General features: G+C 36.4%; 1 protein-coding gene across 33 annotated transcripts in view; it reads left to right on the top strand.

Moving 5' to 3' along the window:
* Positions 1 to 13,085, top strand: part of cdc14ab (cell division cycle 14Ab) — a 73,897-nt gene that overhangs the window by 28,628 nt on the left and 32,184 nt on the right. For all 33 annotated transcript variants that reach the window (XR_012397457.1, XR_012397454.1, XR_012397455.1 and 30 more), the window contains 1 exon segment: positions 5,510 to 5,576. Coding sequence is in view for 12 of the 33 variants with exons in the window: in XM_073936655.1 (XP_073792756.1) it covers positions 5,510 to 5,576 (67 nt within the window). In the remaining 21 variants the exon portion in view is untranslated.

Genomic DNA, 13,085 nt, shown 5'->3' with positions numbered 1-13,085 from the left:
CCCCCCACCACTTGGCTGCTGTAGCCTTGCCACTTGTGGCAATAAACAGTGGTTATGTAATCCCTTGCAATTGGTTAATTCAGAACACAAATAGTTGTGTTATCTGTGAGAGGGAAGGGGGTCCTCATGGGAAACGATGAATGGACCCTATGATTCAATAAAAGGAAACTCCTTGTGAGATCCATGTTTGACTGCATCTCCAGAGGAATGAGGGATCAGAGGAAGACGCTACAACAAGGGTGAAAAAATATATATAGATAAAATGTTTCAGCTTATCTTATATATAGCTAAGTTCATCTAAAAGGATCTCTCTTCAGTCACCAGGAATAGAGCTTGGGATCCCGACTTTATTAATGTATTTTTAGCTGCAAACTTGACCTTTGGTTGATCCATTCTGAATCACGGTGACTACAAGGTAGCCAAACATCTCGGGCATTCAGTAAATGCACACGTTTGATCCATCTTGCGTAAACTAAATCTTGCTATCCAGCCAAAATCTTGCTTAGGCCACAAGTCTTTCTTGGAAAGAAACTCGCACAACAAACACAAGTTTCCACCCAAAGACTGAATGCACAACATGACCTAATATTATGGTCTTCAAGCAATGTATTTTTAGGATGACATTTGAAGTAACCTGAAAGTTGAGGTTGTTTGAAAGCTGTGTACTCTCCATTCAAGTGAGCTGATGTGGGTTTGTTACTTGGCGCACATTTGGAGACGGTGCTGTAGTGACCCAGACAGAGAGCCTCAGGATTTGGTTGACAATTCAGAACTTGGCATTATGTAAAAATCTTTCTTTCCCTGTCTGACCAAATAATCAGCATTCTTAAGAGGAAAGCATTGGATGGGATAAGCAAGTCCTATTCTGACCTGTGTGTGCAAGATAGAGTTTGTTTTCTTTGGATCCAGTTGACCTGAACTCACCAATTATAGGCCAAACTAATCCAGATAAAGCATGATAGAGAAATAGTCTTTTGGGTCTCATTGAGGAACTCCACACCCTGTTCTGTACAAGCAAGGGTGGGTTTCTCTTCCGAGAGTTAAAGAGTTTCCTGTTTCTTTAAAGTTTCACTAGTGCATGTTTATGCCAAATATAGTTTGCTTAGCTCATGTATTCCTTCCACATTTGATCACTGATTACCTCATCAAGACCTTACACACAATCGTGTACTGTCTTTTTTTCACATCATGGCTAGAATTGACTAACCAAGTCCGATTTAAACTCCTCCATTGAGGCTTTCGTTTGCTGTTATTTCAACTTCAAGTAAGCTTCGCTGTCCTGCCAAGAAGCTTTTAGACTTATGAAATGATATTTGCAGCATGAAGCTACCCGGCCTACTAAATCTCTGAGGAACTTTGACCATGCATGATTACAGAAGCCACTGTCATAGCTGTAAATCTGTATCTACTAAAACAAATCATGTCTGTGGTAGTGATTGCATAACATTACTAATGTGCTGCTTGAGGTTTTGGCATCTGTATGCTTGTTCTGCTTCGCCTCCTCTGGAGTGCTCACCCAGGACACACCCTGTGCTTAGCAGCTCTGCTTATCCCTGTGTTTTGAATCCAACCTAAGACTGTAAAAAGCTGATTTATATGTTAATGCTGTGACCAGCCCTCTTTAAAACCTTGTTTTTTTGTTTTTGTTTTTTTTTGACCAAAATAATTGTGGTAGATCCATTCAGATGCCTCTTATGGAAACAGCTCTTGAGCCTCTGTTATTGCATGTCTTCAGTGCAAGTCATTTTGTGTAGTCTAGTGATTTTAATTTTGGGCTAATATACGGAAGTTCCAGACCTCCTATGGATTGAATCCAATGTGCTCTTGTGCTAGGCGCTTGACCTTTGTTACTGTTTTGGGATGTGTACTGTCCTTATAATGCATTTCAGTTATTGTATTGTGGGCTACTTGCAATGCATTGAAAGCCTCTTCCAAATGACCCATTGGTAAGGTAAAAGTGGATGAAGATAGACCATTTAAAATGAGGTTTTTCTATGTCCTGGTCTCCAGTCAGAGAGGTGAGACATTACATAATCCTCAGGATGTTAGTCTATAATTGCTACTGGTGAGCTGCGGTGTTTCTACAGCCAAATCGATTGGCTCAACATTCGTCTGTACTGTGGGAAGGAAGATGAATGAGCCTGTGGCTGGTGGGAAAGTCTCCAGCTGTTTCTTCTAAACAAATCTTGGATCTTGCTGTCCGTACTGGGTACAGATAACTATGTGCACAGAAAACATTCTTCTACAAAGCTCTGTTGGAAATATGCCTGGGTATTGTCTTTTGTTTTTCAGATATAGTTTTAAGAAAGATTGAAGTGCTTTTATTTGTCTTTTTTGTGGGTGCATAGGTGTCCAATCCTGCTTCCAAAGCGACAACACCCCACAGATTATTCGCTCCAACCCTAATAAATCACACAAAGCAGCTAATCAAGGTCTTGAGTTTTGGTAGAAACTTGAAGAGCAGGCCTGTTAGAGTTCCTGTGACCCATCAGGAGCAGGTTAACACCCTTGACCTTGGTCGGGTCTAGGCCAGTTTGGTTTTGGATTTTTTTTACCCCCTCATCTTGTTGGCTGATGAATCCCTCAGACAGAATATATTCTAAAGTACTTGCTCAGAGCCTATGATGGTTATTTGACACTTGGCAAACTGTCTCTTAGTAATGAATCAGTATTTTGATGATGTATTTTGTCTATTGTCAGTCATTTATAGAAACGTTACTTTAATAGTTTATTCCGAAATTTACACATAGTATTTCACTCTGAATAATAACATCTTGTGGTAAGATGCAGAAATTCATATAATACACAAACCTTGACAATGGATTACAGTTTTTCCCTAGCTCTTGAGTGTTTATTCTTGTTTTTCTTATTGCTGCTGGTCTGAAAGCTGACAATTAAAGTCCACTATATTATTATTGCAATAATAAAGCTTATCCTTTACATAAGTTGTGCTCTCGATATTTTGGAATTGCATGAGTGCACTGCTTATTTCCTCCTTATGGAGACCCACTGTCCTGAATCTTTAGCTCCTACCTTAATGAAGCACTTCAACCAGCTAATCGAGGTTTTACTGGTAATTCTATAAACTTCCACATAGGTGTGTTGAGATAAGTTTGAGCTGAACTCTGCAGGATTCTGGCCCTCCAAGACCAACTTTGGAGACCCCTTTATTAAAAATTTATGCTAGAAGCCTCTAGTGTCGGGCGATTATACGAAATTTTCAGATCGCCATATCGTCCCCTGTTAGATCGACGATATTATAACATGGGGGCGCAGCAGTGTTACGTTTACTTATTTGCTCATGTATTTAGTAATTTCTGAACGCATTTAATAACATTTCAACTGATTTACTTATTCAATAATCTTTCATTTGCATTACGTTTTATTTTGAAAATAATTCAAATCAATGCAAATAACCACGCTTGTCCTGCTAAATTGGCTCTGAGACCTAAATTATTTTACACATAATACTGTTCAACAGTGGGCGCGGGACAAGATGTTATAGTGACTTCGGGTCCATGCAGTTATCCGCAGGAATCTTGCAAACAGGTTATATGTAAATATAAGTGGATAAAAGCAAATGAAGTTAGATTTATTCATGCACAAAAGAAACCCGCAAGATTAAGGCTTTTTCTCCATATTTTGTTCAGTTCATCACCAAAAAAACAACAACAACAACGTCACATTTGTATTTGCCAGAATCGAATACAATGTGTTTATTGTTTTCTGATTAAGGAAATAGTTTCATTTTAATTAGTTATTAATAATCTGTTCAAGAATTCGATAAAACCAAAATGAATTTTAATTTAATATAGTTTAAGTAAATAATTATATTTGAATTGCCTATAAATAATTCCAATTATTAACTAAATTGTTAATTATATAGGATATTTACTGGAAGATGCCCATGTCTGTGTTTATCATTCCATCGAATTAAACACAAATAAGACATATTTATATTCCATGCATTTGAAAAAGCAGTCATTGGATGTTTCACTACCTTAAAACTTAAATAGGCTATTAATAACAATTGAGAATTTTGTTGGAGTGCTTGTTGTATAGAAGTGTCAAATTACTTACGATTGTGCATTACCTCAAAACGTTGTATTCGTGAACAGTTGAGCTGGTTTCAGTTCTTATTTATTTGATTTTTGATTGTTCCATTTTTAAAAATCTCTTTATTTAACTAGTTTAATTAAATTCCGTTGTTATTTAGCCTATTAATTTTATGCAACAAACTTGCAAATTAATTTACTATGAGATGTGGCTGTGTACTGTCGTGCCCTACAATCAACTGCTGCTTCTGAGAGAAAAAGAGCATGAGAGCAATGCCGGCAAAAAAGGGAAAGACTTAATTTTTTGCATGACGACTTGTGTGAAATTGGGAATATAGGTCTATAATCACCTTGCAATTTAAGAAAACTATTGTATGTTTTCCTTTGAGTAGGCTAGTTTTTTAATTCTGATGCTGCAGTTTCAAAGTGTCGGTTAGGGGATGTTGATGTGAACATTTGATGTGTTCATTTATCATTAATTGCCTACAAGATACTATCGTCTATTGGCACAACCCTAACAGCTGCAAGTTGCAGGTTCAAACCTTACTGTTTTTCGTTGAGAAATGAACTTAATCCCTAGGGGAATATGATAGTGCCAAAATGTAAGAGTGCAACAGAGCTGCAATACGTGCACTTTGAAGAAACTGAACTACTAAGGCCATACTTTCCAAGTCAGATTTAACAATATATTTGTCTTCAATCAGTGGACCAATGCACAAGCCCTCCATCTTCCGGGAGTTACAGGGTATGCATCTGTGAGTACGTGTTGTTTTGTGTGCTTCAGAGGAGCCCGATACTTTCCATTGAGGCACACTGAGATCCTAATGAAAGGATCCCAGCAGAACACTGACCCACTTTTTATGCAACCTAGTCCGCATCATAAACCACATGCATAATGCAAAACTCAATTAAAGCAGACACAAAGGGCCTGTTCCTTGACGTGCGTTATGGTCGGTTTTGGTTCCTTTTAGTTTCCGAAGCAAGAGGCATTTCATTACAACTTTCCTTGACCCACTGACATTATTTTAGGTACACAAACAACCCTGAATTCGATTGACTTCACATGTGCTCAAAATGGGCCGTCGTCTCGTCTATGAACTTGATTTCGCCTTGACCCTGGAGATGTAACCCATCGTGTTGTTGGAAGCCCACATGTACAGACGTTTTAATGTGAGAACACAGATGACAAAAGCTAACACCGTCTTTTCTGTCGATTTACCTTCACTCCCACATCCAAACACAAAGGCCCTGACCCAGTTACTTGTATTCATGGTGGGTAATGGTTTACTCTGGCTAAAAGCATGCCACCTGAGAGCTGAATCAGTGTCTGTGTTCCTGTTTGTTTGCCCATAACATGACTTTATATTTGTGTTTTTTCTTTTTTTTTTGTTCGATTGCTTATTGTGTGAATACACCCACATAACTTTTAATGGGCCTTTTTTAATCTCTTTCAGGGATGCTTCATTTGGAAATTGCACATACAACCTGACGGTTCTCGACTGTTTACAAGGCATTAGGAAGGTGAGATGTGCATTGTGATACTATACGTAGCCATATTTTTTCCCCTATTTGTAATTTATTAGTTTTTCATAAATTTGCTATATAAATAAAGACCATTTTGAGGGATGCAAACAATAACAACGGTCCTAACATATTCCCTGTTTAACATTTTTAATTTCTATTGCTTCCAAGAATGCAAAAAGCTTGCTTTAACATGAAGTTATTATTGAATTGCCTCTTACAGTTACAGTTCTGAAATAGTTTGATAACAAGCAGGAAATGTTCATGGGCCAACGACATGACCACATTGAAATGGTTTATATTTCTTTTTTTTGTTGTTGTAGTATGAATTATCACATTTTAATTTGCTTTAATATAATATAAAAACAAAACACACTATAGGTTTTCACATGACGTAATTGATGGTGTGCGAAATTCAGATGGAGGGCAGGAAGGGATTCTTCTACATAGGAATCGCTATCAGAATGTCAGAATGTTTCTGTTTTATGTTGTTTATAATTATTTAAATCTGCCAAAAAATAAAAATAAAATGCTAAAGCGCTTTTATGAACTTCCTAAAAGTTTTTGCTTATAAATGGGGGGAAAGTTCAAGAGACTGTCTGAAAAATAAAAGAAGAAAAGTCAAACAAAATAAACATTTATTCAGTACATCCGTGTGTACAAACTTTTTTTGAATGCCATAATTCGTTTGACAGCACCAATACAGATTATATACAGGCCTAGATATGTGTTTAAATATGTTAATGTGTTCTAGAAATGTCTGAATCTTTGTCCTTATTGGCTTTTTCGGTGGAATAAACAACCGCAACGTGAACTTGGAGATGCGCAGCAGCGGTTAATGTTTGTTGATTATTTGGTAAGATCATCGACAGAGCAAAAAAAAAAAAAAAAGAAAAGAAAAAGAAATGCAACCCTGCGAAAACTGTAAGGTTATTATTGTGGAGCACTTTTACAACTTCAAAATAAATAAATAATAGCATAGACTATGCGGCCACGCTTGTGTTGTCATCTGTTTTTTGTTATTTCTGTAAGATATCCTCTTAAATAATGGGGAAAAAAAACTATAGAAATTTATAATAAACATGTTTTTTAACCACATAGTAAAGTGTATAATGTGTACAACTCAATGAATGCTACAGAATACTATAGTAAACTTATAAACTGTAATAAATACTGTAATGTTAGTTTAAATTGTAATGCATTGTGATTTCTAGCATAGAAAACTAAAGCCTATATTGAATAGTTAATTACTTCTACTAGTTGTGGTACTTCTCGTACCACAGCAACAATATAATAACTATGACAGTTTAATTCAAGTAATTATCTATGGCAGGGATCACCAATCTCATTCCTGGAGGTATGGTGTCCTGCAGGTTTTAACTCCAACTTGCCTCAACACACCTGCCTGGGTGTTTTAAGTATACCTAGTAAGACCTTGATTAGCTTGTTTAGGTGTGTTTGATTAGGGTTAAAGCCACAATCTGCAGGACACCGGACCTCCAGGAACAAGTTTGGTGATCTCTGATCTGTAGTATGCTTCCAAACACTAAAGTATTTACGATAGTATTTTTTCATATAGCATGATAGCTTAAACAGTATCTACGGCCTAGATGACAGCCAAATATATTTTAGTTCAGTAGAAAACTCTGCCCTCTTCATGATATAAGGATCATGCCCAACATATGTGGTTGTTTTCTATTTATCTTCTTGGAATATGGTATAAATCGCAAAAATATGGACTTTCCTCTGCCTCCCGTTCAGCTTTTTACTTCCTGCCCCTCCATCTGAATTTCACATGTCAGCAGAACCACGAGATTGAACAACCCGTTTATTAATGTCATTCATTTTCATGTTTATGAAAATATTTACAGAATCTACAAAGTATAATGAAGGTAGTAAGAACAAATCAATAATAAATCAACAATAATTATTATTATATAATTTTTGTTATTGATAAATATACACATTTTTTAAATATAAAATAAATGTATACATTTTGTTTATTATTGAATAAAAACTTTTATTAATTAGAAAATGCAAAAATATAAAAAAAATAATCTAAATAATGAATTTATTATTATTATTATTATTATTATCTAAATTTAAATATTTCATATTTTTCCAGATTAATTACTAGTATATTTCTGTCCTTTTGCAGGAAATATTTATTTTTAACCGTTAGAGCACTCGAGCATAAACGCAATCCTGGATTATACCCATAGATACTAATCAAACGCTTAATCCTCCTTGAGCAGTCAGCATGAGACTGGAAACTTGTACACTAGCAAGGAACATCTGTGTCTACGTGTTGGAAAAGGTGCTTGAGGGAGGTTAAACTGCTGTCGGCTTACATAACACTACAGGTGTCTGCAGTTTGAGCATCTCTCCCATTGTACGGCCTCTGTCTCTGACTGTCTGTGGGAGTGTGTTCATAAAGACACGCATGACGGCAGCTTTTCATCTGTCTTTTGTTCAAATATTTTACCTTCATTTGGCTTAACTCCATTAAGTTTTTTTTTATTCTCCACTGTAAAAACACACATGAAGCATTCATGAATCCAGTTTAAATCCCTTCAGTATTTGTTCTGAATTAAACCTTTGAGGTTCAGAAAGGATGTCATTCTCTCATTCTAGGCTCTATCAGAGTAAACAACATTGCTTTAATAAGGTGTTTCTAGATCATTTTTCTGTTCAGAGTTGTTAGACTGGCTGGCTGGTAAATAATGCTCACGTGAGTTTGCGATTCGCATCTGTTTTTTGCGGGTTTCTCAGCAACACGTCTGTAGGTATCGGTGTGTCTTCATATCAATGCACTGGAAAAACTCGTTGAACGTGGAGAGTGGATTCCTGAGTGCATTCTTACATGCTAGTCATTCAACAACATCCTTCAGTTGCTTAACCTGTTTGTTTTCTTACAGTTTGAGTACATTAATTTTACTCCATAGACCTTCCTAACATACAAACTTGGCACATTTGATATTATGTTGGTTGAAGAAGGTTTTATATTTGGTCTCTATTTATGTGGGTTTTTGGAAGATTGAGTAAAAAATACTTAATGTAAATGACAAGATGAGCATACATTTTGAAAAATGTACACCTTTTTATATCTGGATATGCAAGCAGGAAGTACATAAACTGGAGGACTTTCGGTAGTAAACTGAAGCACATGGCTGCTCTCGTCTCCCATTCTCTTTGAGTTTTCCCCCAATTTGATTCAAATTAAAACTTATTTCTTGATTGAAGTTCGGGAAAGCAGAAAATGTGATATAACTTGATAACTAAGTGGGTACTGTCATGGCTGAGAAACAAGGGGATTGTAGTGGCGGACAAGAGGAAAACCCGAAACTAGCAACAGTGGATGATAACATCGCTGTCATCTGGGCAGACATAAAGATGATGTCCTCGGATATGAAGTCAGAGATCATTTCAAGACCATTTAAAAAGAGAATTAGTGGGTTTTCAAAAGGAAATGGTTAAACTAAATCACCACCGTTCTAAAAACTGCAAGTGACAGAGGAAGTACAGTTGAAGTCAGAATTATTGGCCCCCTTTTGATTTTGATTTTCTTTTTTAAATATTTCCCAAATGATGTTTAACAGAGCAATGAAATTTTCACAGTATGTCTGATAATATTTTTTCTTCTATTTGTTTTATTTTAATAAATAGTTATTAATTTTTTTAAATCCATTTTTGGGTCAAAATTATTAGCCCCTTTAAGCTAATTTTTTTTCCGATAGTCTACAGAACAAACCATTGTTATACAATAACTTGCCTAATTACCCTAACCTGCCTAGTTAACCTAATTAACCTAGTTAACCCTTTAAATGTCACCTTAAGCTGTATAGAAGTATCTTGAAAAATATCAAGTAAAATATTATTTACTGTCATCATGACAAAGATAAAATAAATCTGTTATATGAAAAAAGTTTTTAAAACTAGTATGCTTAGAAATGTGCTGAAACAATCTTCCCTCCATTAAAAAGAAATTGGGGAGAAAAAATAAACAGAGGCGCTAATAATACAGGGGGCTAATAATTCTGACTTCAACTGTACATGAACTGATCTGTCATGTGACACCTCTTACCAAAAGCAAACCCTTTTAGAGCTTACCAGTGTTCACACTCTTGGCTAAATGTCGAATTCCCTGACTTTTTCCTGACATTCACGCACTCAAAAACTGAATTTCCACGACCGATGTTAAACACTGAGCAGACTAAAAGGAGGATACATCTTTAATCGCATGTTTGACATGGTGCCACAGCCCAAAACAAAGCTGCACTGAAAGTTGCATTGTATTTCCTTTTAAATGTAATTTATTGCAGCATCCCCTGTCTGCAAAGCTCTGGACATGCAGGCTCTTGTGTAATTTGCAGTTTCTTTGAGACAGATGTATGTGACTCCCCTCCGGCTCTCATTAACAGCCTGTTTTAACAGCTCTTTAATTGCATGAGTCACACGCAGCATCTGTGAGTGTGATAAACACCCATGCCTGGTAATGATCTAATCACCACTTCTGCCTCTCTCTGAGCTGGAGGCGAGGAGTTAATGCCCTATTTGCTGACATGAGAGCAGTCGTTTTGTTTTGGTTAGTTGTTTGGGTTTGTCTAATGGTTAAACATCTGGGCTCGTAACCAAGAGTTCACGGAGCAGAATCTTAACGGGAAGCTAAAGGGAGGGTTCACCCAAATAATGAAAATTCTTTGTTGCTCGTATTTGTTTTTTTTTCTGATCAGTTTGAGTGTTTTTATTCTGTTGAACACAAAAGAAGATATTTTGAAGAATGTTGGGAATATATAACCATTGACTTTCCTAGTAGAAAAAAAACAAATACTATGGAACTCAACGGTTTCCAGCTTTCTTCAAAATGCCTTGTTCAACAGAACAAAAATACTCCTAGTTCTGCTGCATAGTGGAAAAATGGTTACAATGTCTCAATATTTGGATATATATATTAGGGATGCTCAGATCAGGATTTGCACCTATTACTTTTCATAGTGATTGGCCGATACTGAGTACCGATTCTGATGCTTTAAGCTTCATAATGCAATTAGAGGCTTATTGTTCCAATAAGTATATTACAAAAAGGTATATTATGAAATATTCAGGTTTAAGAATATATATTTTAATGGTTTTTTTTATTGAAGTTTGAAACTTCAATGAAACAATGAAACTTGCAATGTTGTCAAACACAGAACACATTTTTTTTCACTGCATGTAAAGCTGTACACAATCGCCTGCTATCGGTTCATGAGATCTGCTAGATTGGCAAGTACCGATCGAGTCATAAAATGGGATTATCGGCCCATACCGATCTCCAGCTGATCAATCGAAGCATCCCAATAATAATAATAATAATAATAATAATAATAATAATAACAATGCTAATACTTTTAATAATAATAAATATATTTGTGCAAAAATGACATTTTCACAATTAATGTTTCACATGTTAAGTCACATTGTGTTAAACTTAAATAAATACTGCAAATAAAAGCTTGTTGATTTTAAGTATACTATACTATACATAAGTATTGAGTGTAACATCATGAGAGATTAACGTTTAAGAGGAAAAAGTCATATAAATTGTGTGATTCATAATTTAGCAGTTTTAAGTCACATTGAGATGGTTTGTGTCTTCTCTAAAATGTTGCAATTTCTGTAAAAAGCTTCATTGTGAACGATATAAACTTGCATTTATACAAAAAATAAGCACATTTTCAAAAGCAATCTGGTAATTGTAAAAAAAATATGTTGTTGCAAATTACAATAAATATCTCTTTTATGCAATTGGTAATTTTTATTGCAATGTATTTTTCTCATTTTAGTTTATTTTTTATTATTTATTATTTCACTTTATTTTACAGTGTTCTTAGAAAGTACTAGGTTATATGAGGTAACTACATGGGTTAAAGTAAAGATCAGAGCCAGGGTAGCTTTAAGACTGATTTATACCTCTGTGCCAAGTGATCAACGTGATCCACGATGCCTGTCTTGTATTTATACTTCTATACGTAGTCGTGCATTTATACTTCTGCGTGCTGTTTGGGTTGCTCTGCAATAACACTTCTAAAAACGCTAGCCGGCAGTAGGTTTTTATGTTCCACTTGTAAACACTTCCTCCAATGGGTTCATGTGGCTCTCGGTCCTGCCCACACTGGTCACAGCTACCAAGCCGACCAATCACAGAGCTTACTCTACGCATCAATATGATATGTAGTTGCATTTTCTTTGAGATTTGGCTGACTGTCAGCCACGGCGAGGGCTATGCTACTGCGCGAAGGCTGCTCCGGAGCATAAGTTTGACGCACAAGTATAAATCAGCCTTTAGTGATACTACTTAGTTATCAACCAGTTTATGTTGCCACTATATACATGCATATTATATACACGTTTAAAGGACTTTAAATAGAAGTGCTATCCTTACAATATTATGTAACTATTATTGATTATTAATGATTAAATATATATATTTTTTTACAAAAACTTGAGCCAAAGTAACCAAAAACTATTAAAGCTGTTTAGGCATTACTTTAGGATGCTTTTTTTATCCACACATTTCTGAATGAAGGGAATTTTTAATACACTGCTACAGCAACAATCCTCTTGGAGCATTCAGGGGTCAAGGGTAACAACCGAGGACACGGGTTGCTTATAGATTACCAGGCCACTAGTCTCTGCAATTACCAGTCCGTTCAGACTTCAGATTCAGGCCATACTGTTGGTAATTAAAGTCCAACTCATCCACACTGTCCGTTGACACAGCACAAGAGGATTTCTTCGGTAAGCTCTTCGTCCAGTCAGGGTAGGAGGGAAGCTGGGCTCATTCGATTAAACCTGACCAGCCCAGGAACAGTTACATAACCACCGGCTGAGAGTTAGACGGCCTGCTGTATCGGATGCACACACATCTGTCAGTACACCCAGACGGGGGAAAGGGACACTGCCGCCTATTGTGTGTCTGCACGTGTGGACTTCAGTGGGACTTGTTTGTGTTGGAGAGCTGCAAAAGGCTCATACCTGAGCACACTCCACTGATTGCTCCATTAGAGTGATGTAACTCTGCCAGCTTTTGATAATCACTCACCTGCTGTGCCCTCTATCAGCACCGATTAGGTTTGATGAAACAATCCAACTCGGGATAGCATGTTTCATGTTTGGATGGGATTAGTAATGAGTCTGTGACTTACAAAATGTGTTCTAAAGAAAATGTACCAATTTACTGTGTTAACCCCTTCGAAACCCTGGCTTGAGGTTAATATTGTCAGAGGTCCCCTAACAAGTACACATCTTAGGTCGGTGTAGCTTATATGTCAAGTACACAATCACTTTTCGTAATCGTTGTGTTGAATACAGGAGAGATAAGCAGAAATAAAGTTCTAAGCAACTCATGCAAGATCCACATTACGGGTCGGAGCATCTCAAATGACAAGGCTTGTGGGTTGGTTAGCAGTGGTGAGAATTTGTGAAGTGGTCCTGGAAGGAACAAGCCACAAGTCTCGAGACAGGATG

This window comes from Danio rerio, chromosome 22 (assembly GCF_049306965.1).
Source record: "Danio rerio strain Tuebingen ecotype United States chromosome 22, GRCz12tu, whole genome shotgun sequence".
NCBI lineage: Eukaryota > Metazoa > Chordata > Actinopteri > Cypriniformes > Danionidae > Danio > Danio rerio.
Note: the sequence above shows the minus strand (reverse complement) of the source record. Positions and strands in the feature narration are given on the sequence as shown.